This window comes from Brachypodium distachyon, chromosome 2, assembly GCF_000005505.3.
Source record: "Brachypodium distachyon strain Bd21 chromosome 2, Brachypodium_distachyon_v3.0, whole genome shotgun sequence".
Taxonomy (NCBI): Eukaryota; Viridiplantae; Streptophyta; class Magnoliopsida; order Poales; family Poaceae; genus Brachypodium; species Brachypodium distachyon.
Window position 1 is genome coordinate 37,303,290 of NC_016132.3, and position 27,149 is coordinate 37,330,438.

Below are 27,149 nucleotides of genomic sequence, written 5' to 3' on the forward strand. Positions count from 1 at the left end.
CGACGCCGCGCCTGGAGGCGGCCGCGCCAGGGAAGCCACCGACGCCTGGAGGCCGCCTGCCGCCGCACCACCTGGAGACCACGGAGCCTCTGCAGGGGAGGCCGCCGTTGCTTGTAGGTGGAGTACCGGGACGGTTCGGGGCGTTGAAGATGGAGACCGGGCCGCGCGGATCCGGATCGGGATGGCGGCGCTATGGACGGAGGAGGCGGCGGTGCTGGTTGGAGGAGGCGCGCGTCGGTGTAGGGAGAGAGGAATGAGAAGGGCGAAGACGAAAAACTGCCACCACGGACGAAACCCAACTACAGAAACACTACTGCTTTTATTATTAGGTAAGATAAGATTAGTCAAACTTTACTCGTGAGTGGAGAGCATATGGGTCTGCTTATTTAAAGGATTCAAGCAATAAGCAATAAGCAAGTAAGAAACTCCAGACAGAGGGCGAGCTTCATAACGTAATTCATAACGAGAGCAGTATAGTAAATATATGAGTAAATTTCATAAAACCACACTTCTTGGGGTTAGGATTTCAACGGGCCGCAGTTATGACTAATGGTCTCACAAAACCACACTTTTTCGGACAGATCTTCTCACAGAACCCAAATCAGGTAATTAAAAGCATTTGATGGTGTTTCTGTCAAGTGAGACCCACATGTCGGATGCCAGGTCGGATGTGTCAAACTTTTTTTGTCCACGTCAGCTTTTGCCCGACACCCTGTTAAGCTCCTCTGTCTACCCGGGAAATCCCGACTCGATCCTGGCATCCGACATGTGGGTCCCACTTGTCAGAAACACCATCAAACGCTCTTAATTACCTGATTTGGGTTCTGTGAGAAGATCTGCCTAAAAAAATGTGGTTTTGTGAGACTATTAGTCATAACTGTGTCCTGTTGAAACCCTAGTCCCAATAAGTGTGGTTTTGTGAAATTTACTCTAAATATATCAAACAATCTGATGCCAATTGCCAAGTCCACACAAGAATAGCATCAACTAAGACCACTCCTGTGGGTCACTTTTATTTCAGCTTCAGGCAACAAGAACAGTAGCTTCAGGCTTCAGCATCCCGCTTGTATTTAAGGATGATGGTTTCCCTACAGGGGGAGAACATCACACCCAGTAAGTTTGTTTCTTTGCAGATATGGGGGAAATAAATCTGTATGTTTAAGGAGAAAACAATAAAGTGCTCGCAAAAAGCGTGGGCTACTGAAATTTCATAGCAATACCTCCTGCGTGCATCGCAAATGAATCTCCTCGTAGTATTCAACTTTCTTCATCAGCGTCGCTCTGTTCCTGATTCAATTCATTATCAGTGTCATCCTCTTTGATTTCTCCAGTGAGAGTTAACCTGGGATGGTTGGGATTGAGATTTACTTCCTTCCTTATGGCGGCTGCTGCAGCCATGCATTCCGCAGATGTAGCACCCTCAATGTAAAGGTCAACCTCAAAATCTTTCAGGCATAAGAGGTGCTCAATACCAAAGTAGAACCCAAAGGGTTTTGCCATTGATACAAAAAACGTCAACTCAAGCTTCTCGAGCTTTGGCAGTGCCCCTTCCTCAAACAGAAAGGTTGCCGCACCTCCACTAAAAGGTTCAAAAACAAACTCCTTCAAACATTGAAATCCTCTGCTTCGCACGGGAATCCTGTCTTTTTGGACCTTGTTGGTACAAAGTATCAGAGATAGCAACGCAGGCAGCTCTCCAAGTATGCGAAGATCCTCCTCTGTTACTTCACTTAAATTAATGTTTAGGTATGTAAGACCGGTGTGTGCTGGTGCAATCCACGTTGGAAGTTTGGAGAAAGAGTAGTTAGCACGCATCACAAAACTTTGGAGGGAAGATGGCAAAGGAGACCAAGAATCTAAGAGCTCGAATGGAGTTGAATTACCACCTCTTATAAAAACAGACTGAAGTTTGTAGCCGCCAAGCTTGCATAGTGAGGAGAGTAACATCTCTCCATGTCTCTTGTAGTTGTGAGTTTCTGCGTCGTCTGATATGTATTGTACATCGAGTACATTCAAATTGATCAAGTTCCCTAGCTCCTCTACTGCAACAACAGAGCTCATGGTGATATTAAAGCCAGAGACCTCACGCAAGTTTGTCATATTCCCGATTCCAACTGGTAGCTTTGTTTCTCCATAATAGCTTCCAGTGAGATGTTGTAGTTTAATCAGTTGAACAATGCCAGCTGGCAACTCATTAATGCATGCACCCCAGAGATCTAATGTCTCTAGATTATGTAGCATCACAACTCCTAATGGTAGCTCTGATAAGTATGGGTCATCAAATCTCAGGTACTTTAGGTGGAACAGGTTGCCCATACTACTCATATCATACTCCTCTAGCTCCCCATCCCCTTCAAGATCGAGTACACGTAAAGTTTGAAATTTAACAAGACCGGGCAAGTGTTTGATGCAACCAGGTGGTGATACTGTTAGAGATCGAACATGGCTTAAATCTTTCTTTGCCAATTCAGATGCAAGCTCCTGGTCAATGTCCTGGATCGATAGTCGTCGAATTAAACATTGAGAATTTTCACAAACAGTTTGCCTGCCATTTACCACCGTGATGAAATTCTCTTCAACGGATTTTGAAATAATAAGTTCAAGCAGCATGTCATGAACTCGACAAGCACGAACCGTACCATCAAAACTAATGCCCACAGGTTGAACCATGCTTTTGTTGATGAGCTCATAGAAATAACCCTCTGCAACCTCTTGACGGCTCTTACCACGCTCTTCCGAAATAAATCCTTCTGCTATCCATCGCCTCACTAACCTTTCTCTCTCGATCAAATAATCCTCTGGGAATGTACTCAAATATAGCAAGCAAGTCTTGAGATTTGCAGGAAGATCATTGTAGCTAAGAGATAGTATGTTTTTCATGCCCTCTAAACTTTTGCTTTTGTACAAGTCAGAACCAATTGATCTTTTCACCTTCTCCCACTCCTCTTTCACATGTGGTTTGTTTGCCAATAAACAAGATATACTGATAATTGCCAATGGTAGGCCTCCACACTTTTTCAAGATTTCAGCTGAAACTTCTTTCAGCATATCAGGGCAGCAGTCCTCTGAGCCAAAAATTCTTTTAAAAAATAGTCTTTCAGAGTGAAGATTACTTAGAGGTGTCATTTCATAGATCTTGTCATCAACATCTGGACAACAAAATCTTGCTACTTCAAATATGCGCGTAGTAGCTATAATTCTGCTAGAACAGTTGTTCTCTGGGAAAGCACACTTGATAGCGTTCCACGCTAATATGGACCATACGTCATCAATAATGATAATGTACCTAATTAATGGATGTTAGTATTTAACTGAGATAAAATCAATCAATTGTGATAAATATGGAATTCCACTAGAATGTTTTTGACAAATCGTAAAACTCCCACAGCGATAATAAAATCAATTTACCCATTCTTTTAAAAAAGTCTTTAAGTACTCAAACTATATTAACACAACTTAATGCTTATACTTCCATGTATCATGCCCATTTAATTGAAGTACAATTCTTTAGTTACAACTGGAACTCAAATCTATAGTACAATTTAAGTTCAGTTTGTTAGAGTTACAGTTGTATATGTTTTCCATTTGCTGTGTATTTTCTCCATTGTATAAGGAGTTTCCTGCATGATTACCACACCAGTATGTGTATTTATAATTATACATGCCGTTGGCCTCAGGGGCAGAGCCAGGAAAGAAATTAAGAGGGGGCAATTAGACACTCTTAAGCAGCTATAATATAATTTAGAGGGGGCATCAATGGTGGAAATCTAAGATTTACTTTGGTATGCCATAATTGAGTGGGGGATGGAGTTGAGTTGTATATCTTTTTCCATATATCTATTGTGTATTCTCGCATTATATAAGAAGTTTCCTCTATATTTACCATGCATGTGCGTGTATTTATACTGGCCCTTGGTCTCCAGGAAAGGAATACCTCACACAGCTAATTATGTGGTAAATGGTACAATACAACTAGTGGTGCAATGTTGTTTCTTCTATGAAATTTTGAAAGTACATGCAGAACCAGTTAACTGAAATTAGCAGTATGCCCACGAGATATGTTTTGAAGGAAACAATAAGTTGAAATTACCTCTTATCATGTAGTAATTCTCTTAGCATTGCAAATGATTTCTTTTCGTCCCAAGCTTGCATATCTTTTTTTAACTCATCCTGGCAAGGCCCCTTGGGTATCACTTGGGAGATCAGTTGGTAGATCGCATCCTTGACAATTTTCTTTGTATCTGGTTTTTGCGAGACAGAAACAAAAGCATGACAATGAAAATGCCCTTTAATTTTGCGATAGACTTCATTCGCCAGTGTTGTCTTTCCCAATCCACCAAAACCAACAATAGACAAGACCTTGCGATGGTCTTTGTTTTCATCTTCCACCATCCACTTGGCAAGATCATCTCTTGGACCATCAATACCCACAAGGTGTGCCTCCTCAGCAAAAAGAGCAGACAGGCGGGGATCCACAACTGCATGGCTGGAGATGCTAGAAGCAATATCATCCAGCTTGTAACTAGTCTTGAGATCTTTCACTTCCTTGATACGAGCCTTCAGGTCATCGATTTGGTCGGCGATTCCACGCCGAGCCCCAAGCGTCTTTAGACGGCGAGCCGCCTTGCGGAAGAGCTCCTTGAAGCCGCCATCATGGCCACCATCGCCGAGTTGTTGAACGAACTTATCGAAGCAATCCTCGGTGTCATAGGCCAGCTCCCTGACCAGCGACATCCATTCCTTCACCTGGTCATCAGGATCCTCCAGCTTCGTGTACTTTTTTAGCGCACCATGCATGCTGGTAAGCTCAGACCGGAGGGACCGGATCTCGCGGCGGACTCCTTTCAGGCGGCCGCACTCATTGGCGAGCAGATTTGTGAGCTTCCCCAACAGGGGACCAAACGCGCCAAGTGAAGCGCTCACTGCAGCCTCCATCGGTCCCTCCTCTGGTCCCGGCGTGTTTGCTTGCCGTCCACTGGACCGTACGGCAGCGGCAGCGGCACAAACAAGAATAATCAGTGAGAATAATAATCAATAATCAGCAGCAGCAGCAGCAGAAGGAGGATTCAAGAGAAGGATCAGCAGCCTCACCGTCGCCGCACTGTCCAGACGAATCACCACGCAAAGGTTCCGCCACGGCGCCGCAGCCACAAGCTAACTGGATGCAGCAGAGCCGCCGCAGCGGCAGCGGCAGCGGAGACTGACTGGAGCGGGATCCCTCGATGGATGATGTCGATTGCTTTGGCTCTCGGCCCGGTAGGTGTAGGATTGTAGTCGAAGGTGAATGATTGATGCCTTGATGGTGAACCCCATGTGGGAGGCTCAGGCCTCAGGGGACCCAACGAGCACCCGGGAGCAGGGGACCCAACCCAGCCCAAAAATTCCTCCTCGATCTGTCCTCGAATCTCCGCTTTATCTCTCTCGCTTTCATGGCCAGGGTTTGTGCTCCTCACCTGGACCAACTAATTGGAGCTCTTGAGGTCGTCCTTGGTGATGAGGATGCCGGTGACGGCGAGGCTCCCGCCGGAAGAACACCGGCGTCTTCTCGATGTGTTGCTTCGTTCGGCGGCCGGCGGCGATGACGGGGAGGAGTAGAGAGTGGTTATGGATTGGATCGTGGTGGGCTTCTGAGTCTTTTTTAGGGTATGGTGGGCTTCTGAACTTTTTCTAGGGTATAGTGGGCTTCTGATGGGTCCGACCGGAGGTATGGGCCACAATTGGGCCTGCTCGAGTGATCGGTAACTTTTAGGCTGTTGGTTAAAAGAAACGGATAGCTTCTGCTTCTTCTTTGAGGGAAATGCTATGAGCAGCTTCTTCTACTTTTTCCCAGACTGTATGAACTGAATTAGCTCGGATCTGAATTCTGGAGTTCATTTTTTATATGGAAACTTTATTATTTAAAGAACAGGATTACAGTCCGCAACCAAAAGATTTTTTTTTTAGAAGGGCAGTCCGCAACCAAAAGATCTGCAAATCTGCAATCCCGTTAGGAGCATCTTATAACCACAAGTTGGTTATGCGTCACACTTCATAAAAATTTATGGCACATAAGTATGCTGCCTTGATCAGGTGGATCACCATGAATGCAATTTTTCAGTTTTGCCTAGCTAGCTACAATGAATGCAATTATCCAGATGTATTTCTGGCTTGTTATTGGCTCCAGGACGAGCAGTTGAATCAAAAGAAGTATTTGCAAATAAAAAGCAGGTAATTAAATCGTACTCACTCATGACTATGACTGAAGTACTGAACAAGCATATTGTCTGCTTATTTAAGTTACAATCAAGTACATAAGCACGAAGCTCCAGTCCACGCAGAGGGCGAGCATCATGATACAATTCTTCACAAATTATAGTAAATAGATGGAGACATTCTGATGCCAAGTTCATACAACTAAGACCACTCGTTGTGGGCCACTTTTAGGGAGAAAGGGAGAGACCATAAGACCGTCAGAAAGGTTCTGGAAGATATGGAGAAAATGTGTAAGTTCAAGGACAAAACAATAGAGTTATCACAGAAAGCATGAGCTACTGAAATTTTGTAATAAGAATGATATCGATACCTCTTGCATTGTAATACTTCAACTTTCTTCGTCCCAATGCTCCACTTTCAAACCTCCCTCCAATGTCTCCACATAGAGAGTTACCCTGAGATGGTTGGGATGGCGACTTGCTTCATTCCTTATGGCAAGTGCAGCAGCCTTGCATTCGGAAGATGTGGCACCCTTGTCAAGAACAACAATTGCATCCTTCAGACATCGTAGATGCTCAATACCTAAGTAGAACTGATAGACTTTTGCCCTTGATACACAGAACCACAACTCAAGCCTCTCGAGCTTTGGTAATACCGCTTCCTCAAACAGAAAGGTCCCTGCACCTCCACCAAAAGTTCTGTAAGAAAACTCCTTCAAACATTGGAATCCTCTGCCTTGCACAAGAATCCTGTCTTCTTGAACCTTGTCGGTACTAAGAGTTAGAGATAGTAATGCAGGCAGCTTCCCAAGTATGTGAAGATCCCGCTTTGTTACTTCAGTTAAATTAATGTCTAGGTATGCAAGACTAGTGAGTGCTGGTGAAATCCACTTCGGAAGTTTGGATAAAGAGTAGTCAGCAATCATCTCAAATCTTTGGAGGCAAGATGGCAGAGGAGACCAAGAATTTAATAACTCAAACAGAGTCAAATTACCACCATTTATACAAAGGGACTGGAGTTTGTAGCTGCCAAGCTTGCATAGTGAGGAGAGTAACATCTCTGCATGTCTCTTGTACTTGTGAGATTCTTCACTGTTACATGTGTACCGTACATGCAGTACATTCAAATTGATCAGACTACCTAGCTCCTCCAATGCACATACTGAACTCATGGTAATATTGAAGCCTGAGAACTCCCGTACGTTTGTCATGTTCCCAATCCCAATTGGTAGCTCTGTTTTCTCCGGTCCATCGAAATTTTCGATGAGTAGACGTTGTAGTTTAATGAGCTCAACAATTCCAGCTGGCAACTCGTTAATGAATGTATCCCTAAGATCTAGTGTCTCTAGGCAACGTAGCATCACAATTCGTGAAGGTACCTTTGATATGTCCGTGTCCCTAAAACTCAAGTACCGCAGTTGGAATAGTTTGTCCATACTATTCATATCATACTCCTCAAGACCATCGCAACCTTCAAAATCCAATACACATAAAGCCTCAAAGTCAACAAGACTAGGCAAGTATTTGATGCAACTTGATGATGTTACTGTCAGAGATCGAACATGGCTTAGATCTTTCTTCGCCAATTCAGATGCAAGCTGCTGGTTAATGTGTTGGATAGATAGTCGCCGAATGAAGCATTGAGACTGTTCCCAAACAGTTTGATTGCCGCTTACCACCGTGATGAAATTCTCTTCAATGGACTTCGAAATGATAAGTTCAAGCATCATGTCATGAACTCGACAGGAACGTGCCTTACCATCATAGCCAATGTCCACTGGTTGGACCATGCTTTTGTTGATAAGCTCATAAAAGTAATTCTCTGCAACATCTTGACAACACTGCCCACGTTCTTCAGAAATAAATCCCTCTGCTATCCATCGCCATACTAGCCTTTCTCTCTCAACCACATAATCCTCAGGAAAATTACTTAAATACAACAAGCAAGTCTTGAGATTAGGTGGAAGATCATTGTAGCTCAGGGATAGTATGCTTTTCATTCCCTCTAGACTTTGGCTTTTGTTCAAGTCATAACCAATTGATCTTTTGACCTTCTCCCAATCTTCTTTCACACGTGTTTTGTTTGCCAGTAAACCAGATATACTGATGATTGCCAATGGTAGGCCACCACACTTTTTCAAGATATCATTAGAAACTTCTTTCAACATATCAGGACAGCAGTCCTCTGAGCCAAAAATTCTTTTGAAAAACAGTTTTTCAGAGTGAGAATTACTTAGAGGTTTCATTTCATATATCTGGTCATCAGGACATGGACAACAAGAGCTTGCTACTTCAAATATGCGTGTGGTAGCAATAATTCTGCTAGACAAATGGTTCTCTGGAAAAGCACACTTAATAGCGTTCCATGCTAATGTAGACCATATGTCATCAATAATGACAAGATACCTAATACATGTTAGTAGATAGCATCAGCTGTGATATAGTATATGGAATTCCAGAAGAAAAATGAAAGAACTGTAAGACTCCAAAATCATATAATACTTAGATACTAAAACTATATTAAAACAATCATATGTTCGCTAAGAGTTGATATAGTTTTGGTAGTGTAAGACTTTTATCCGTCATATGAGTGAGAAAATTTAGTAGATTGAATTCTTCACTTTATCCCTGTACATACATTGTAAATTGTTTTGTTCACTTCCTTTATTTATAAGAATAACTATACTCTTTATTGTTTGCTTCAACAGATTATTAATGCAGAGAATAGAAATAACATTGTGAACTCCTACAAGGGCAACAGAGCAGGCATACAACACTGACAGCGCCCACCAGGGTACTGGTGTTCAAATTCACACACACACAAGTTCTTTGTTAGTTCTTGGCATGCATGTGTGCGTTTACCTTGTAACTGGAAACAATTGGGAACTCAAGAAATAGTTTATATTTTCCAATGCTAAGCATTTTAGCCAAGTTTTAGAAGTAAATATGTCACATACTAATTTACAACTAGCAGGTTACAATATTTGTAGCTCGTTCCATTTTAATAGGTTCCTGAATTATGCTAAGCCATGTGATCACAAGAACAGCTGGTGATGCAATGTTGTTTTCTTATGTAAGTAAAATAAAACAACATGCTAGAAACAATCTATACCACGAATAATGACAATTAAAGCACAAGACATATGTTGCACAAAATAATAACACTGGAAATTACCGCTTTTCTTGTAGTAGTTCTCTTAGCTTTGCAATGGATTTCTTTTCATCCCAAATCTCCAAATCTTTAGTAAATTCATCCTTGGAGGACAGTTGGGAGATGACATCCTTGATAATTTTCGTCGTGTCTGGCTTTTGCGAGACTGACACAAAGGCATGACAATGAAAATGTCCTTGAATCTTACGATAGATTTCATTCGCCAATGTCGTCTTTCCCAATCCACCAAACCCAACAATAGACAACACCCGTCGATGATGCTTGTTTTCTTCTTCAAGAATCCACTTGGCAAGATCATCTCTTGGACCGTCAACTCCAACAAGGTGTGCCTCCTCGGCAAATAGAGCAGACAGTCGGGGATCCACGGATGTTTGGCCAGAGGAGCTGCAAGCAATATCATCCAGCTTGTAACTAGACTTAAGATCTTTCACTTCCTTGATACGAGCCTTGAGGTCGTCGATTTGGTTGGCGATTCCATGCCGAGCTCTAAGCATCTTTAGACGGCGAGCTGTCTTGCAGAAGAACTACTTGAAGCCACTGCCCTTGCTGCCATTGCCGAGGTGGTGAATGAACTTGTCAAAGCAGTCCTCGGTATCGTACGCCAACTCCCTCACCAACGATATCCATGCTTTCACCTGGTCATCAGGATCCTCTAGCTTGCTATACTTCTTTAGGGCACCATGCATGCCCGTGAGCTCAGCTCGGAGTGAACGGATCTCACAGCGAACGCCTTTCAGGCGGCCGCACTCATCGGCGAGTAGAGTGGTGAGCTTCCCCAGGAAGGGGCCCAACGAACCCTCCGAAGCGCTGACCACCTCCATGGATACCTCTAGCTATTCCATTCCATCTCCCGTTTTTGTTTGTATGCTTCAAGTGGAGACAACTCAGGAGGTGCAAGAACGAAGAAGCAATCTGGCTTAACTATTAGCTGCAATAATATTTTCTTCCGCTCAGCTAACGATGGCTGGCATGTGCAGGGGGGACGCATGCTACCATAGAAGCAAACTCAGAATTCAGGTCAAACTAGGACAGGGATAGACACTCGTTAGCAGTAATAAATTTCAGGTCAACAAAATCCAAGCCATAAAGAAAACATCAACACGGCATCTTGCCGGCCACTTGCGCAATTCGACTATATTCAAACCTCGATTTGACAACGACACCAGCTCTACACTAACATTTCTCCCAACTCCTCCTATACTTGACTTGCATCAAGCAGCAACTGAGAAGAAATAATTATATCAAATGATCCCGTTACAGAAGGCTGCCAAATAATCTTGCGCCCCGTAGCGAACCACAGATCTAGCCAAGACACACCAATGGGTTTAATTTAAACAGCGGTCGGTTGTCACCTGGAGATAGATTGATCGCTGTGCTCCTCCTCAGTGAAGCCGGCTGTGCCCTGTAGGCATGGGGACGAGGATGCCGGAGACAGCGAATCCGGCGACGGAGGAGCAGTTTCGGGTTGGGTACACGGCCGTATATGGGGGTCGAAGGACTTCATCTCCGACCAATCTCCTCTCTCTCTGCCCCCTCTGTCCGGTGTGGCGGGGGGCGAGCCGGCGACGAAGATGAAGGGGGAGAGTGGTAATGGGCTGGTGGGTTTCTCATGGGCTGCGTGCCTGGATCTGTATTGGGCCCACCTGCTTTCTTCTCCGAATAAAGTACACAGTATAGAGTTCACCGCAGATGTGATAGATTTATACCGATTTTGATTATTACGACGCGCCCGGCCTTATAGTTGAGAAGAAAAGGTTTGATTGTAAGAGGATGCTCCAGTGGATGTAGAAATTGTAATGACAAATGCATTTGGAATGGAAATTATATTGTATTGAGTAACATGCCATTACATGGATTTGAGAAGTAAGATAAGCACCATGGGAATAAACTGCTATCAAATGTTTTGCATGTAGAGATAAAGAATGGAAGCATTTTATTCAGTTGGCCGACTGGTTTTCTGATGAAAGTTGGCGGTGCTCTCAAATATCTTTTGTTCAATCCATTCATGCAGACAGTTTGTTGCATGAATCATATCTATGTGAGTACCGTCGACATAGTTCGTAAGATAGGGTACCAAGTGCGCTTCCACATATGTTGCTTATTGATTCTTCAGCTAACTCCATGTCATTTAGTAGTACTTTCCATCCTTCCTTGGAATGTTTGGTCAGTGTAGTTTGTTCTTCTAATTTATTTTGAAGATAACTACTCTCGATCTTCAGTTTTTCTTTATGGTGATCATTCATAGTCTTCTCAGAAAAATTCATGTCATCAATTTGAAACATGTATTCTTTTTTCAGTACCTCTATGAGAGCTGTTGCTGCAGCTTCCTCTGCATCCATCTTATTGTTAGCCCGTTCTATATATCCTGATTAAGGTGTCACCAACGGGTATCACACACCAATGGATATCACGCAAGAAATCATGCAGAAAAATAGATACACAGAAGTATGAACTAATGAATATCACAATTTCATAGTTGCAGGAAATAAACCAGGGACATTAAAAAATTTAAAAAATTAACAAAGATGGATGCAAAGAAGCGCAAGCTAACCTGAGCAGGAGCCATTTGCAAACTTGGAAGTCACGGAAGCTTTTGGAAGCCGGTCAGTAGCAATTCCCGCAAAACTGACTGCAATAACAGTAACAAAAGAATGAAGCATACAAATAGCCACCGTACCAAGAAAAAATTAAGCTGCCATCTGTCCATAGGAAAAAAGGAGGAACCTACCTAGGCAGCAACAATGGCTGCCGGCAGGGGAAGTGGAAGAAACGGGATTAACAAAGATGCAGAAAAGGTATAAATAGAAGGGATAACCAAAGAGCCTACCTAGGCAGCACCCACTCGGATTTCAGTCCAATGATGATAAATGTGTATTTATACTAAATAAGGGAGTAATGGTAATGGAGGAGGAGAATGGAAAGTAGCAGCAAGCAATTGAAGTGAAGACGCATTACCACCATTAAAACGATTTAGGGCTATCATGACATTGAATACGGGACACACCTGTCCACCTCCTCCGGGCGTGGGGGGCTGGTCCCGGCATGCCCGTTCACCTCCGCCCGCTGCGCACGGAGGTGGGGGCATGGAGTCCATCGGGTCGCTGCGCGGTTGGGGCGGACGGGAGGAGAAGCGACTCGAGCCGTCAAGCGAGGGGCATGGAGGCCACCGCTGCGCGGTTGGGGGGGGCCGGGAGGAGAAGCGACTCGAGCGTCCTGAGATCGATCGCGGGTTTTTTTTCTTTCCCGAGGGCTAGGGGGTTTCACGGAGACATGGGCCAGATGCAGCGAGGGAGGCTATTTCAGCCCAACTACTGAGATTGCATCCATTTTCCTGACGGAGCAGCGGCCCAGCCAGCAGGCACGAGCCCCAGGCACGTTTGGACAGCCGAATATGGAAAAAAAAAACCGATCGGACGGCTGAGAGAGGTGATGGCCTGAGAACGCTCGGAGTCTGTCCCATTTTGTTGTCTCTAATTACTAATATTTTATTACTTTCATTGAGCTTCAGGCGGAGCAAAATGCTGAAGAAACAAAGAGTTATGTTTATTTCCATAAAAAAACCAACAAAATCTATTCCACAGACAGACCTCACTGTAGTTTCTCACTAACTAATGTATCTCTAGAATTCCAACATTCAAAGAGCATACTGATCTAGCCACCGTTGAAACATAGCAAAACACTCCTTCGGCCTGAATTCAGGAGCAGTGTGTCCAGCACCCTGTGAAGAGTCATAAAAGTGGAATTATTTTCAAATCTTACAGACTAAACCCACTTACTAAAAGACGGGGAAATTAAATGGTAAGAAACAACAGACCTTCACAGTCGCAAATGTGAGATTGTTGGAATACATCCTTGTGTACCTGCAAAATTTGTGATATCAGATGCACATGTACCTCACACAATTGGGCCAAGAGCCGCTTGAAACCAAATCGACACAATGTGATGGTATAGACAGGGAGCTCACCCTGCGACTTGTCCGGTGACATACCAAGGCCTCCACTCATCCACAATGGAGAAATCAAGTTGCCTGATCCACGCTTGGGTTGCAAGATAAGGCACGACCATGTCATGGTCGCCACTAAAGAAATATATGAGGTATTAAGTGCGATTGCCCATTACTAAATCAATAATTCAAGTCAAATGGCTATCAGCACTTCATCTTACCTGTATACTAGTGCACGGTAACCCCTTGTTATCAAAATGAGATGATACGGGACTGCACTTTCGATGTCTCTAGTGTACCAGGATGCGTCATAACGTTTGCATCTTTTCCATTTGGAAATTGATCCCTGCACCACAGCTTTTGAATTAGTGTAGTTGGTTAGGCAGGACAGCTAAACCAACATAAAAACATACAAGTACCTCGCGTATGCCAAGTGACAGTCTAACAGCATCACTGTTTGCCCAAAGTGGTGAGAGGAGGTAACCGAAGTACTGCCAATCAAAGAAAGCTGAGATTTAACACCATAAACTTGCAAATTCAGCATCTCCTTCTGAACAATGCACATGTTAAGTCGTGGGAATAAATCTTCACATACTCTAGATCTTGAAGGAATTGTGGAGACAGCTGAGGAAATCACTTCAGCATTTTCCTCAGTTACAGAAAGCTCCCTTCTAACTCGAGCATAGAGTTCACCAGATCTTGTAGAATCCAAGGGATAGTCCGCCTCTAAGATATGAAACTTATTTATATCTTTTACGCACTGCAATGTCATGGTAAATATGGGAACATATCACACATAGTAGTTGATGGACTACATACAGGTTGAAGCTTGAAAGACACAGGAAAAGGAAATTGCAAGACGTGATGTAGAAAACAGAAGCACACCTCGTCGAAAGACTGGATGTTCTTCTGACACTCAAAATTCTTGTTATCCAAATAGACTCCACCACAACTTCTTTTCGCCGACTATTAAAATGGAAACAACAGACGGTGCAAGTGCAACCAAAAAAATTTCTGATTATAGAAATTTAGTTGAAAATTCTGAGTCATGCAATATAGCGAAAAGAAAGTTTAAGATGCATTCGCTTCCCAGAACATAAAAGAATATGTTTGACATGCATATACATGTAATAAAAACCTATAAGTACATCATTGGGCATAAGTTGGTTTAGTCAACAATAATACCATGTACCACCTGTTCGACAATGCTATCTCTAGATGGTCAACTACAAAAACATAGTACTCCCTCGTTTTCAGTTTGTTAGGTCCATCTCTAAAATCATGTTAACCAAGAGACAGTTGTGCGGGAAGAACGAAACAAATTCATGAAAAAACTGGCCAATAAACGTTCCCGTTTTCCCCTAGAACTAATTTTATTTCTTTAACACCCTCGCATGTTGGGTCAAAAATTCTTCGCTCGTTTAATGCTTGCATACAGGCCCATTAACTCGCCCGCTGATTACAAAGCATATATAGGTTGCAGTTTTAATGCAGAAATGAAAATGACTAAATGAGCCTTACAAACTAAAACATCTACAATTTGAAGATGGGCCTTGCCAACTGAAAAGGAGGGAGTAGCTTTTAACAACTTTTGGGGTTTAATTTTTTTAGCAGACTAAACCATGTTTATTACTATCTTCAGTACTACAAGTCTGGGGTCACTATTACAAGTTTGGAGCTGAAAGCGTCAACGTATTTGATGTCAGGAATATAGTTTTGTTCTTATTCAGAACAGAACATGCTTATCCAAAAATATACACATGGTGGAAACTTGTACTAAGAAACTTTCAGAAATTACAAAAAAACATGAAGAAAAGCTGCATTAACACCTCATATAACTCATCAGAAATGAGACCCATGCCATGAGCAAATGGAATTTGAGCATTGGTTTCGAAGTTGTCATCAGTTACTGGGTTGCCAACAACGTAACCCTGAATGAGAATGAGATTATCTAGATCAAGTCAGATAAAAAATGGAGTATATAATCGTTGGCTTGCATAATCATATAATGTCCTAGGACTCCCTAATCTTAGGGAGGTGTAGAATGACATGGCATTAGTTGAGTAAATTTTTCGCAGGAATTAGAAGAAGAAAAATGCTACTACCTCCGATCCTAAATTGTTGTCGTTGTTTTTGTTCAAATTTGCACTAAAACAACAAGAATTTAGGATTGGAGGGAGTAAATCACAAAAATAGAACATTTAAATGTACTACAATATTATATGAATTCTAAATTTCAACTCAAACCTAACACGTAACAAAAAGTTATTATATTCAACATTCTTTAAGAAGTACTTCGTTTCAATTCGTGATTACTGTCTACTAAGATAATAAGGCATATACTGCAAAGTGACAGATTATTGAATAGAGTAAGACATATAATAACTTGAGTTAACCATATTACTGGATAAGGTGGTACCCTACCTATATCTGTAGAGTAAAGGAGTATGTTTTCTAAGGCCAACAAACCTTTAGATTGAAAAATGGCATGTTGCTAAATTCATCTTCTGCAAACATGTGTTGAGAATTTTATGTTATTGCCAATATTAGCAAAGGTACCAAAGCTATTAGGAGGAAAAATTATTAGGAAAGGCACCCAAGTTATACCATTAGCTATCTTTGATGCGACAACTGGTACAATCAGACCAGCATATGAATCGCCGGCGATATAGAGAGGATTGTTTTTAAAAGAATTGTGATTATCAAGCCACTGCATACAAAATGAAAACCAGTTGAGTTTGTCAGTCTTCAGTTATCCCTTCATTTGAAGTGTAAAACTAAATGCAAACCAACTGACTGCAAGGAGCTACAAGAGGAATATCGCATACCTTCCTAAGAAATTCAAGGATCTGTGAAGCCATTTGGGTATCACTTGAATGGTACGCATCACCTTCACGACAATAGGAAAACCCAGCATTGATGGGGGCATCAATGAAGATGATATTGCTTACCTGACAACAATAACAGAAGAATGCGCAAAAGTACAAATGAAGTGATGGACCAAGAGAAAAGCTGTAAACTTGCCATACCTTAGTCCAGGAATCTGCTCTATACGCCAAAGTAGGCACAGTTGAAGAACGACTTTGCATGTTGAAACTTAGGGGACCTACAATTGTTATAGTGGGGCAGTTTGTTTATTTGCAAATTTGCAATCTAATTGTTTCTCATGTTGCTGCAAGACATAGAAACATTGAAGAGTGCCAATCTAGCATTTAGCAAGATGGAGCGTCCATGTTGTGAAGTCAATGAGTTATGCCCATGAAATTTACTTTTCTAAGCTTTCTACTATCGAATTGCAGAACTCTGAAAAGTCATGACAAATTTTTTTCCCCCAAGAAAGGAGACAATCTCCCAACTGCATTAGCGACACTGAGTGTTCGGCATTACAGAAAGTAAAGCACAAAATAAGCTCCACGGGAGGGCTAGGATGAGTATGAACCTCGTCTTTGGAGGTAGTGGCGGAAGGGCGTCTGCCGCTGCATCCTGCCATCCTTCTTCCTCCCGCCACGGAGCTTCACCACCGAGGCAAACTCCTCTTTCTTCTCCGGTTCAGGAGGCTCCGCAGCCTTCTTCGGTTCTTCCGCCCGCCACGGCGGGTCGCCAGCGCTACTTCCTCCTTCTCTCCTCGTCATCCCTCTCAGGTTGAGGGGGGGCTCCCCTGCCATCTTTCGCCATCCGTTTCTTCCGGGGCCTCTGCAGCCGCCTTCTTTCGCCCACCCTAGATCAGGAGGGGACGAGGGGCGCGCCGTTGAGGAAGGTACCGTTGCAGGCGCCTAGATCAGAGACGACCCACCTGGCGGCGGGCGGTGGCAGGAATTCGATGGCGAGACGGCGAGGGTCGTTGCCTTTGGAGACGCGGCCGACGACTTGGGGGAGGCATTGCCGGATCTCTCCCTTGCGTGAGCCCCTCTCCACCGCCAGCGTGAGCACCAGCGCCGGAGCGGCCATTGGAGGGTCCGGTGGGGAATCGAAGGTCGGAGACGACGGAGAGACCCCGAGTGAGGAGATTTCGAAAAAATTTGGGAGAGAGCGATTTTGGGCTTTCGGGATCATTTACGAGAATGCCACTTCGAGACAAACATGGCCACGGGGCTGGCCTCGGCCCGGCATCCCAGTAAACGAGCCATGCCTGGCCCAAGTCCCTGAAGCCCGACTATAACCGGTCCGAGGCCACAGGAGTGTATGAAACCCGCTCACACCAAAAGATTCACGTGTTTCACGTTTCCTCTAAAAAAAAAAATCACGTTTTTTTTTCTCTTCTTAGAAAAGAAGAAAGTTTCACATTGTCCTACCATCACGGTCGATAACTGAAATGCATTTACGCGCCCCGTAGCTCCTTGTAACCATTATCGATAATGAATAAAGAGGTATTTTACGTGGTAAAAGAAACTCAACATATCATGACACATCTTTTTTTTTCCTTTTTTTTTGCAAAAATGAAGACCCTAGCCCTTTCCGCCATTTTTATTGACCGCCCGGTGGCTGTGAGCACCCACCATGAATTGTCTGGAATTTTGACTTTGCTAGCCGCTATGGGCTATGGAGGGAGAGGTGCCAAGGAAGGCAAGCTGGTGGGCGAGGGAGTTTTGGTGGTCCAAATTAGGCGGCTTGCTAATGACATGTGGTGCTTCCGGTGAAACTCCTGCTTCCATTTTGGTCGACGTCGGTGAGAACAACATCCAGGATGTTGTCTCTCTCATTCGAGGCATTGTCATGTAGCTCTGGCTCACCCACCTCGTGTCTTTTGTGCTCTTGGGGTGAAACCCCCAAATCCAGTTTCTCCATAGCGGGCAAAGTAACGTTTACGTCGTTTTCTCCTTGGAGGTATCGTATTGAAGGCCTTGACCCCTGACAGGGTCATCTTCCCATGCAAAACGGTGGAAGCGGGGATGACGGTCCCGGAAAGTGCAGTAGTGGCTTAACGGCCGGGCAGAGTCGCAACTTAGCATGCCATGGATGGTGCTGGTGCGGCAAGGTGGTCGATCTGGTAGTTAACACGACCTAATAGGGTAATTTCGTCATGGGGGGTCGGGCAGGAGTTGGTGCAGATAGGGTCGCGGACTTGAGATAGCATGACACTACAACTCATGGACGAGTGATGGATGTCGGTACGGTAGCCTCGTTGGGTAGCTAGTGTCGGCTTCCCGTGCAGAGTGCATGCAGCAGAGCAACGGTCGATGGCTCCGAACATGACCTATATCTACTCCTCCCTAGTAGACCTAGCCTTTCGCCCCGTGGTGGCGATTGGCAAGGCCGTGACTTCTTCTGCTTGTTGCGTTTTTCTTGTTATCGGCTTGTGCTCTCCGTTCCGGTACATGAGGCTCTCACGCATCCTTAGGTTGAAGATTTTAACTAATTTAACATGAGCTTTGTATTACAAAAATTACACCATTAAAACTTTAAATATTTGTTTCTAATAATATATTTTTGTGATATAAAAACAATGTTACATTAGTTAAATCTTCAACCTAGATATACGTTGGGGCCTCATGTACCGGAACGGAGGCAGCGGTACTACTACTAATCACTAATATTGGTACTAAAATCGAAAAAGAAAACTCCGAAATTTTATACCGGTAAAGAAATAAAAACCTGGTTGATGCATACCTATCTCGTAGAGCAGAGCTGATAGGCCCGAGCAGCCTGGCCCTCCGGTGAGCCACAGCACAAGCGGGTCCTCCGCAGGGTCTCTCTCCGACTCGATGAAGTAGTAAAACATGGAACCATCGTGTTGCTCATCAACCTCCACGTATCTGCAGGGACCGTTTTCGTCTCGAGTTTCATTAGGAAAAGAGAATTGAAATCATCCCGAAACAGTGGCTACGGAAAGTAAGAAAAGGAAAGGATACCCCCAAGTCCCCATCATGTGATGAATGAAGTAGTACAGAATAAAAACCTTCAAAATTTGACTAATTATAAAAAAAAGAAATAAGTGTCTGACTTCGTCCTTCAACTTATTTCCAATGCGAATTTAGTCTCTCAACTCACAATACCGGGCTAATCTCGTCCTCTGACTGGTTTAGAGCGGTCCAAACCGGGTATGACCATGACGTGGCAGATTTTGGGCTGTTTTACTTGCCACGTAGGTGGCTTAGACGGCAGATTAGAGCAGGGCCCACGAACTAATCTCTCTTCCTTTCTCATTCTCTCTTCCTTTTCTATCGCACGAGACTCTCTTCCTTTCTCGTTCTTTCTGATCTCCTCTCCCTAACCCCCCAGTTCCCCGTCCTGCACGAGATACACGAAAAAACAAGGAGATGAGAATCCCCACCTCACTCGACGAGACCTAACGTAACTGCGCCGCCTGGTCCCTGGCAGTGGTGGACCGCGGCAACGGCTGGTGCGGCCCGCGGAAGGACAGCGGCTGAACTGCAATGTTGAATAACAACCTGCTGCTACATCAGAGAAAATATTGCCTGCTGATAGCCAAAAATGGCATCTTCCATCTCTGGCCAGTGATCCTTCGGGTGACCTTAATCCCAGGACTGGCCGCCGTCGCTACAGCCCCGCACCAGCTGCTAGGAGATCATGTGGGGATTTTTTTTTGGTACGAGAGATGGCATAAATGTATCGACAGAGAGGAGAGAGAGACAGAGGGAAAGGGATGGGCTGATGGGGCCGCAGTAATTTGTCACATAACATGCCTACGTGTCCACTAAAACAGCCCGTAACCTGACACGCTATGGTCAAACCTGATTTTGACCGTTCTAAACCAGTGAGAGAACGAGATTAGCCCGGTATGGTGAGTCGAGGGATCAAGTTCGCACCGAAAATAAGTTGAGGAACGAAATCGGCACAGACGCAATAATTGAGTGACAGAAAAGACACTTATCTCTTTTGAAAGGACAGAATAAACGGAACCTGAAGTTTGGCTCAGTATTTCTCCCTCGATCGATCTGTAACTTAGGTTCCATGGATCGATGGTGTGCAGGGGATGTAATTCCTGAATCAAGCAGTTAACAGGGGATGTAAGTAGAGTACTTACCCGGTCTCCAAGTAGAAAGGCAGAGGCCCCTGGAACCCTGGAAGGTGAGTGACCACCTTGAAGGCCTCGGCGGCGGCGGCAGCGGCGGCGGTCTGAGAGAGTACCAGGCACAGCAGCAGCAGCAAGCTGCAGCAGCTGGTCATGATCTTCTTGGAGGAGGCAGAGGAGGAGGACGGAGACATATCATGTGCTTGCAGAAACTTGCCGCATGACATTTCCATCCTGCTTATTATTGTTTGCAGAAACTCTCACATCACATGGGTCAGGCTGCGAGGATGGCGACAGCAGCAGCATTTCCAACCTTATTAGTACTGTTTGCAGAAGAGTCTGGGATATGTACTGAGCTACTACTCGTTGGATCTCGCACGGGACGGGAGCAGGTGTCAATTCAACCACTGCTCCTCGCCTATCAGACACCTACTACCGAAATTTCATAATGATAATTAAAAGTAGAAATACCTCTGGCATTGGAAATGAAATGTCCTCGTAATACTTCAACCTTATCGGCATCGCTCTGCTTCTTGTTCACTTCATCATCAGTGCACGGAATTTGCTTCATTCCTTATGGCAACAGTAGCAGCCTTCTTGCATCCTGAAGATGTGTTGCCCTTGTCGTCAAGGACAACGTCAAATTATTTATTGTTTGCAGAAACTCACGCACGCTGACTGACCGGGAACATGTTACATTGATAGTGGAGTGGAGTATAGTTCAACCACGCCACCACTGGATCCGATCGAGTCCTCCGTCCCATAATGTACTGGGAGCTAACTACTACTACTCGTTGGATCTCGCACGGGAGCAGGTACGTGTCACCGTGCCACGACGTGTCAAAAAACCACGACATTCACGGGATCTACGACTCCGGCCTCCTCGCCCATCACACCGAACCAGCACGTCCACGTCCGCTGAGTGTGAGTTATTTTTCATTAGAAAGGTACACCAAGAAGACGACGAGAGGTCTTACAAACCAAATAATTGAGAAGGGGAACACTTCTCATTTCTTAACAACAGGACATACCTTGGCTGATGAGGAAGAAAAAACATACTGTACCGGGGAGCCAAAAACGCTGCCACACAATTGATACGCTTGGATCGACAATAAATCTTATCAAAAGTAAGGAACAAATGGAAAATAGCCAACCAACATATGCCTGTCCATTTAAGCTGCACTCACAATGTCAATCTTAACCACAGTACTCCCTCCTATTCATAATAACTTCTCAGATTTAATACAAAGTTACTGCAAAGCTGTACTAAATCTGATGCATTTACTATGGATTGGAGGAGTAACAAACAAATGGAAAACAATCTGATGCACACATGACACGTGCACACAGAGAAAAAACAACTAAGGCAACTCCTTCTGGAGTTCTGGGTCAATTTATTTGAGCTTCCACATACGTGTTCCCATCTTCTTAAGGCAACCAGAATGTTCAGTGGCTTCAGGCTTGGGCATACCAGTACAATGAAGACATCCGCACTTGTCTTTAATGAGAACAACATCCCTAATGAGAGTAAACATGTAGCAGAAAATACATATTTAAGGAAGCTTCTTGAAGATATGGAGAAAATCCATGCACTAAAGGAGAAAGAATAAACTACTAAAACTCGTAATAATATATGATAACAGCAATAATACATCCTGCATCGGAAATGAAATGGAATGCCCTCACAATACTTCAACTTGCTTCGATAGCGTCACTCTGCCCCCTGCTGACCTCATCATCATCAGTGTCACTCCCTTTGTATATTTGACTGAGAATTAACCTTGGATGGTTAGGATGCTGACTTGCTTCCTTCCTTATGGCAACTGCTGCAGCCTCGCATTCAGAGGATGTGGCACCTTTGTTGTAAATGACAATATCTAAATCTTTCAAACATGGGAGATGCTCAATACCTAAGTACAAGCAATAGGCTCTTGCCGTTGATACAAAAAACGGAAGCTCAAGCTTCTCGAGCTTTGGCAACGCCCCTTCCTCAAACAGAAGGTTTGCCGTGGTTCCCTCATAAAGTGCATAAACAAACTCCTTCAGACATCGGAACCCTACACCCTTCACAGGAAGCATTTCTTTTTGGACATTGTCAACATGAAGTTCCAAAGAAAGTAAAGCAGGCAGCACTCCAAGAATACGAAGATCCTGCTCTGTTAATACACTCAAATTAATGTCTAGGTATGCAAGGCTGGCGAGTGGTGCGATCCACTTTGGAAGTTTGGATAGGGAGTAGGGTGTAGACATCTTATAACTTTGGAGGTAAGACGGCAGAGGTGACCAAGAATCTAATAACTCGAATGGACACGAATTACCACCATCTATACACAAGGACTGAAGTTTGAAGCTGCCAAGCTTGCATAGGGAGGAAAGTAACATATCTCCATGTCTCCTGTACTTGTGAGATTCTTCACTGTCCGCTATGTACCGTACATGGAGTACGATCAAATTGATCAGTTTCCCTAGCTCCTCCACTGCATGTACTGAACTCGAGGTAATATTGAAGCCTGAGATCCCTAGCAAGTTTGTCATATTCCCAATCCCAATTGGTATCCTTGTTTCATCTGTTCCATACATATTTTTCATGAGTAGATGCTGTAGTTTAATGAGCTGCACAATTCCACCAGGCAACTCTTCAATGAAAGTATCCCGAAGATCTAGTGTCTCAAGATCATGTAGCATCACAATTCCTGATGGTACCTCAGATATCTCCGTGCCCCTAAAGCTCAAGTACTGCAGCTGGAATAGTTTGTCGATACTGCTCATATCATACTTCTTCAGTCCCTTGCAACCTTCAAAATCCAGTACACGTAAAGTTTCAAACTCAACAAGACTGGGCAAATGTTTGATGCAACTTGATGATGTTACTGTAAGTGATCGAACATGGCTTAGATCTTTCTTGGCCAATTCGGATGCAAGATGCTGGTCAATGTGCTGGATAGATAGTCGTCGAATAAAACATTGGGAATTTTCCCAAACAGTCTGGTTGCCGCTTACCACTGTGATGAAATTCTCTTCAATAGACTTTGAAATGATAAGTTCAAGCATCATGTCGTGTACCCGACAAGCTTGGACCTTACCATCGTAACCAATGTCTATTGGTTGGACCATGCTTTTGTTAATAAGCTCATAAAAATAATTCTCTGCAACATCTTGATGACTCTGACCGCGTTCTTCAGATATAAATCCTTCTGCTATCCATCGCCTAACTAACCTTTCTCTCTCAATCACGTAATCCTTGGGAAAATTACTTAAATACAGCATGCACGTCTTGAGATTTGGTGGAAGATCATTGTAGCTCAGTGATAATATATTTTTCATTCCCTCTAGACTCTGTCTTTTGTTCAAGTCAGCACCGATTGACCTTTTCACCTTCTCCCACTCTTCTTTGACACATGGTTTGTTTGCCAGCAATCCAGATATACTGATAATTGCCAATGGTAAGCCTCCACACTTTTTCAGAATTGCATATGAAACTTCATTCAGCATATCAGGGCAGGAATCCAGTGAGCCAAAAATTCTTTTGAAAAAGAGTTTTTCAGAGTGAAGATTACTTAGAGGTTTCATTTCATAGATCTGATCATCACGACCTGGACAACAAGAACTTGCTACTTCCAAAATGCGTGTGGTGGCTATAATTCTGCTGGAACAATTATTTTCTGGAAAAGCACACTTGATAGCATTCCATGCCAATACAGACCATATATCATCAATGATGACAAGATACCGAATACATGTAAGTAAATAGCATCAGTCAGTTATGATATACATATGTAACTAAAAAACTAAACAAACGTAAAATTCCAACAATTATATTTCTTAGGTTTGTGAGTTGGGAGCGTCTGGGGGATAGGTGTGTCTACCTCCAGTTCGATTTCCTGTGTGATGTTCTAGCTTTCTTTTTTTCTATGTTTCAATGTGCGGCATGCGGCGTAACGCCTGCACCGAGTCACAGCATCTCCAGAACTTCAATTTTTATATAAATAATTAAAGAGGGGTATAGATCAAAGCACGCATCTGTCAAAGGCAACATCTGGTATAGCGCCTGCTAACGGTTGGACTGAGTTCGCAGCGCCTTCAGCACAGAAAGCTGATCAGCTAGAAAAATGACATTATTTACCTTTCACTCTTTCATCATTTTCATTTAGAAACATTACTTTTATTTGTTATATGAGAGACAAATTTGTGCAATTTGGAAAGAAAAGAAAACTGGTGAAGCAATTTTCTGTAATAAACATCAACATTCTTTTAATTTTCATGTCAATAGATTATTACTGCAGAGAACCGAACTAACATTTTTACACTCTTTCTGCGGTTATGGAGGTGATAGGGTGCCCCAATGGACGAGATAGCAGATTTATCCCTAGCCTCTGTTAGTTCAGGGAGGGGGACACACTCATATGTCTGCCTGTGTCCTTCTACATTGTACTTTGAATTAAAAACACATGAAATGGTTATAGATATTTTCTTGTGCTAAGCATTTTAGCTAAAATATGGAAGAGAAGTTGCAAAATGTAATTTATAACTACCAGGGTTTACCATGTTTGTAGCTTGTTCCACTTGCGTGAAAACTTCCTAGTACGTGCAGTAAGGTGTCAGAAATGATGATAAGCCCGTGTGATAACAAGCACAGCTAGTGGTGCAATGTTGTTTCTTATGTGAAAAATTGCATGCTAAATATTTTTACCTCAAATAATGACAATAATGCAAGCATACTTTGCAAAAAAAAAAATACCTCTTGTCTTGTAGTAGTTCTCTTAGCTTTGCAATGGATTTCTTTTCATCCCAAAATTCTATACCTTTTATGAATTCATCCTTACAAGACACTTGCGAGATCACATCCTTGATAATTTTCCTTGTATCTGGCTTTTGCGAGACCGAGACAAAAGCATGATAATGAAAGTGCCCTTGAATCTTGCGATAGACTTCATTCGCCAGTGTTGTCTTCCCCGATCCACCAAACCCAACAATAGACAACACCCTGCAATGATGCTTGTTTTTTTCTTCCATCATCCACTTGGCAAGATCATCTCTGGGACCATCAATGCCCACAAGGTGTGTCTCCTCAGCAAAAAGAGCAGACAGCCGGGGATCCAAGGCTGCTTGGCCAGAGGTTCCACAAGCAATGTCATCCAGTCTGTAACTATTCTTGAGCTCTTTCACTTCCTTGATACGAACCTTCAGGTCGTCGATTTGGTTGGCAATTCCACGACGAGCTCCAAGCGTCTTTAGACGGCGAGCCGTCTTGCGGAAGAACTCTTTGAAGCCGGAACCTTGCCCGTCCTTGCCTAGGTGGTGAATGAACTTGTCGAAGCAGTCCTCCGTATCATAAGCTAGCTCCCTCACCAGTGATATCCATTCCTTTACCTGGTCATCAGGATCCTCAAGCTTAGCATACTTCTTGAGCGCACCATGCATGTGAGTAAGCTCAGACCGGAGGGAGCGGATCTCGCGGCGGACCCCTTTCAGACGGCCGCACTCATTCACAAGCAAGGCGGTGAGCTTCCCCAGGAGGGGACCCAACGCGCCATGAGAAGCGCTCACCACCTCCATCTGCGTCTATAGCTATTCCTTGCCTGTGCACTCCATCTCCGTTTGGGTTCCTACTTGGAAAGGAGAGAACTCAGACGAGTGCGGAATGGAGAGGCTGTGTGCATACTGGTTGCAAGTTCTCATTGACTCACCTAAGCATGTGTATGAAGCAACTGGGGAAGCGTGTAAGCAAATTAAGAACAAGATAACTCAGACTTGGAGTTCAGAGTTTCAGACAGGAAGAATCTTACTAGTAGTATACCCTCAATTTGTGCATTTTAATTAGTTATTGCGCCCTTAATTTGTGCAAACCTCATCAAATACTCCCTCCGTCCCATATTAACTGACGAAATATTACATGTATCATTCATTTTTGGGTAAATTTGAATCACTTGATATGGGACGGAGGGAGTATATCACTTAAACTAACGCTCAGTTTGTCAACGGTGACAGATGCACACTAACATATAACAATCGTAAGTCTTCGATTTAAACATCATGACACGCCAGCATAAAGCAGGAAAGAAATTGTAGCACGCCAGAGACAGATCTATGCAAGACAAGTCAACGGGTGTTAGGACGCGGTTGGTCGTCACCTGGCGGTCGATCTATCGGTGAAGCCGGCGGGGTGCTTGCTGGCAAGGATGCCCGTGACGGAGAAGCCGACGAGGAAGCGCCAGTTGCGGCCCCAACCCACTCCCGGCAGAAGAACAGCGGCCATGGGTTGAAGGGCTTCATCTCATTCTCCGGTGATTCTCTGGATCTCCGACGGCGGGGACTGGTGTCTAATGCACCCGGCGACGGGGGGATGGTGGGCTGGGTATATGGGGGTCTGGGGGATGCTGTCTTTCAGGTTGTCCCCTGGCGAGCGATCGGTCGGTGGATCAAGCATCGGTTGAGCTCCTCCTCCCTGAAGCCGGCGGTGAGGTTGGTGACGGCGGATCCGGCAAGGAAGGGTTCCCAGACTCCCGACGGATGATCAATGGCCACGGGTCGAAGGACTTCATCTCCGATCAATCTGTCCGGTGTTGGTTGTTGGTCCGTATCGGCGGGGGGCGAGTCGGCGACGACGGTGAAGGGGGAGAGTCGTAATGGACTAATGGGCCGGTGGGCTTCTCATGGGCTAGATAGATTTTCTTTAGAATATGGGCTAGATAGATAGGTTGCGTGCGTGGCTGCATCTGCATTGGGCCCAGGTTCTTTTTTTGTTTTTTGAAACACCTTTGGGCCCAGCTTCTTTCTTTCTCCGGACAAATCCTCTGGGGTTTTAAAAAAAGAAGACAAATCCTCTGGGAAAAAACCCTGTCTGAAATGGTAGCATCAGGGCCCTTAGCT

At 44.0% G+C, this 27,149-nt stretch overlaps 6 protein-coding genes across 13 annotated transcripts; all 6 read right to left on the reverse strand.

Moving 5' to 3' along the window:
* Positions 1 to 300: 300 nt before the first annotated feature.
* On the reverse strand, positions 301 to 5,611 carry LOC100832439 (putative disease resistance RPP13-like protein 3). The gene is made up of 4 exons (XM_014899337.2): positions 5,092 to 5,611; positions 4,091 to 4,975; positions 1,221 to 3,286; positions 301 to 1,088 (listed from the first exon to the last, which is right to left on the reverse strand). Exons 2-3 carry the CDS (start codon positions 4,933 to 4,935, stop codon positions 1,258 to 1,260), a joined length of 2,874 nt encoding a protein of 957 aa, XP_014754823.1. The 5' UTR covers positions 4,936 to 4,975; positions 5,092 to 5,611; the 3' UTR covers positions 301 to 1,088; positions 1,221 to 1,257.
* Positions 5,612 to 6,189: 578 nt separating this feature from the next.
* On the reverse strand, positions 6,190 to 10,159 carry LOC106865435 (disease resistance protein RPM1). Its single transcript, XM_014898222.2, has 3 exons — positions 9,367 to 10,159; positions 6,563 to 8,597; positions 6,190 to 6,460 (listed from the first exon to the last, which is right to left on the reverse strand). The coding sequence occupies exons 1-2, from the start codon at positions 9,855 to 9,857 to the stop codon at positions 6,581 to 6,583; spliced, it is 2,508 nt and encodes an 835-aa protein (XP_014753708.1). The 5' UTR covers positions 9,858 to 10,159; the 3' UTR covers positions 6,190 to 6,460; positions 6,563 to 6,580.
* A 40-nt stretch (positions 10,160 to 10,199) lies between these two features.
* Positions 10,200 to 12,689, reverse strand: LOC112270637. Of its 3 annotated transcripts, XM_024458501.1 has the most exons (4): positions 12,319 to 12,689; positions 11,915 to 11,992; positions 11,664 to 11,728; positions 10,200 to 10,352 (listed from the first exon to the last, which is right to left on the reverse strand). In XM_024458501.1, exons 1-4 carry the CDS (start codon positions 12,455 to 12,457, stop codon positions 10,314 to 10,316), a joined length of 321 nt encoding a protein of 106 aa, XP_024314269.1. In that variant the 5' UTR covers positions 12,458 to 12,689; the 3' UTR covers positions 10,200 to 10,313. The 3 variants fall into 3 exon arrangements, with proteins under 3 accessions (XP_024314269.1, XP_024314268.1, XP_024314267.1); XM_024458500.1 differs by lacking the exon at positions 10,200 to 10,352 and having other exon boundaries at positions 10,448 to 11,728; positions 12,368 to 12,689; XM_024458499.1 differs by lacking the exon at positions 10,200 to 10,352 and having other exon boundaries at positions 10,448 to 11,728.
* A 193-nt stretch (positions 12,690 to 12,882) lies between these two features.
* Positions 12,883 to 20,593, reverse strand: LOC100832756 (serine carboxypeptidase-like 13). Of its 5 annotated transcripts, none has more exons than XM_003566566.4 (14): positions 20,292 to 20,593; positions 18,914 to 19,059; positions 16,336 to 16,412; positions 16,135 to 16,257; positions 15,914 to 16,016; positions 15,776 to 15,813; positions 15,136 to 15,237; positions 14,192 to 14,272; positions 13,902 to 14,066; positions 13,726 to 13,797; positions 13,528 to 13,652; positions 13,328 to 13,441; positions 13,178 to 13,223; positions 12,883 to 13,081 (listed from the first exon to the last, which is right to left on the reverse strand). In XM_003566566.4, the coding sequence occupies exons 1-14, from the start codon at positions 20,510 to 20,512 to the stop codon at positions 12,998 to 13,000; spliced, it is 1,497 nt and encodes a 498-aa protein (XP_003566614.1). In that variant the 5' UTR covers positions 20,513 to 20,593; the 3' UTR covers positions 12,883 to 12,997. The 5 variants fall into 5 exon arrangements, with proteins under 5 accessions (XP_003566614.1, XP_024314265.1, XP_024314264.1 ...); XM_024458497.1 differs by having other exon boundaries at positions 18,914 to 20,202; positions 20,292 to 20,418; XM_024458496.1 differs by lacking the exon at positions 14,192 to 14,272.
* Positions 20,594 to 21,425: 832 nt separating this feature from the next.
* Positions 21,426 to 24,911, reverse strand: LOC100845798 (disease resistance protein RPM1-like). The gene has a single exon (XM_014897956.2). The coding sequence runs from the start codon at positions 23,847 to 23,849 to the stop codon at positions 21,972 to 21,974; it is 1,878 nt and encodes a 625-aa protein (XP_014753442.1). The 5' UTR covers positions 23,850 to 24,911; the 3' UTR covers positions 21,426 to 21,971.
* LOC106865417 (disease resistance protein RPP13-like) lies at positions 23,817 to 27,073 on the reverse strand. 2 transcript variants are annotated; one of them, XM_014897958.2, is made up of 3 exons: positions 26,411 to 27,071; positions 25,018 to 25,885; positions 23,817 to 23,954 (listed from the first exon to the last, which is right to left on the reverse strand). In XM_014897958.2, the coding sequence occupies exons 2-3, from the start codon at positions 25,833 to 25,835 to the stop codon at positions 23,915 to 23,917; spliced, it is 858 nt and encodes a 285-aa protein (XP_014753444.1). In that variant the 5' UTR covers positions 25,836 to 25,885; positions 26,411 to 27,071; the 3' UTR covers positions 23,817 to 23,914. The 2 variants fall into 2 exon arrangements, with proteins under 2 accessions (XP_014753444.1, XP_014753443.1); XM_014897957.2 differs by lacking the exon at positions 23,817 to 23,954 and having other exon boundaries at positions 24,461 to 25,885; positions 26,411 to 27,073.
* Positions 27,074 to 27,149: the final 76 nt, after the last annotated feature.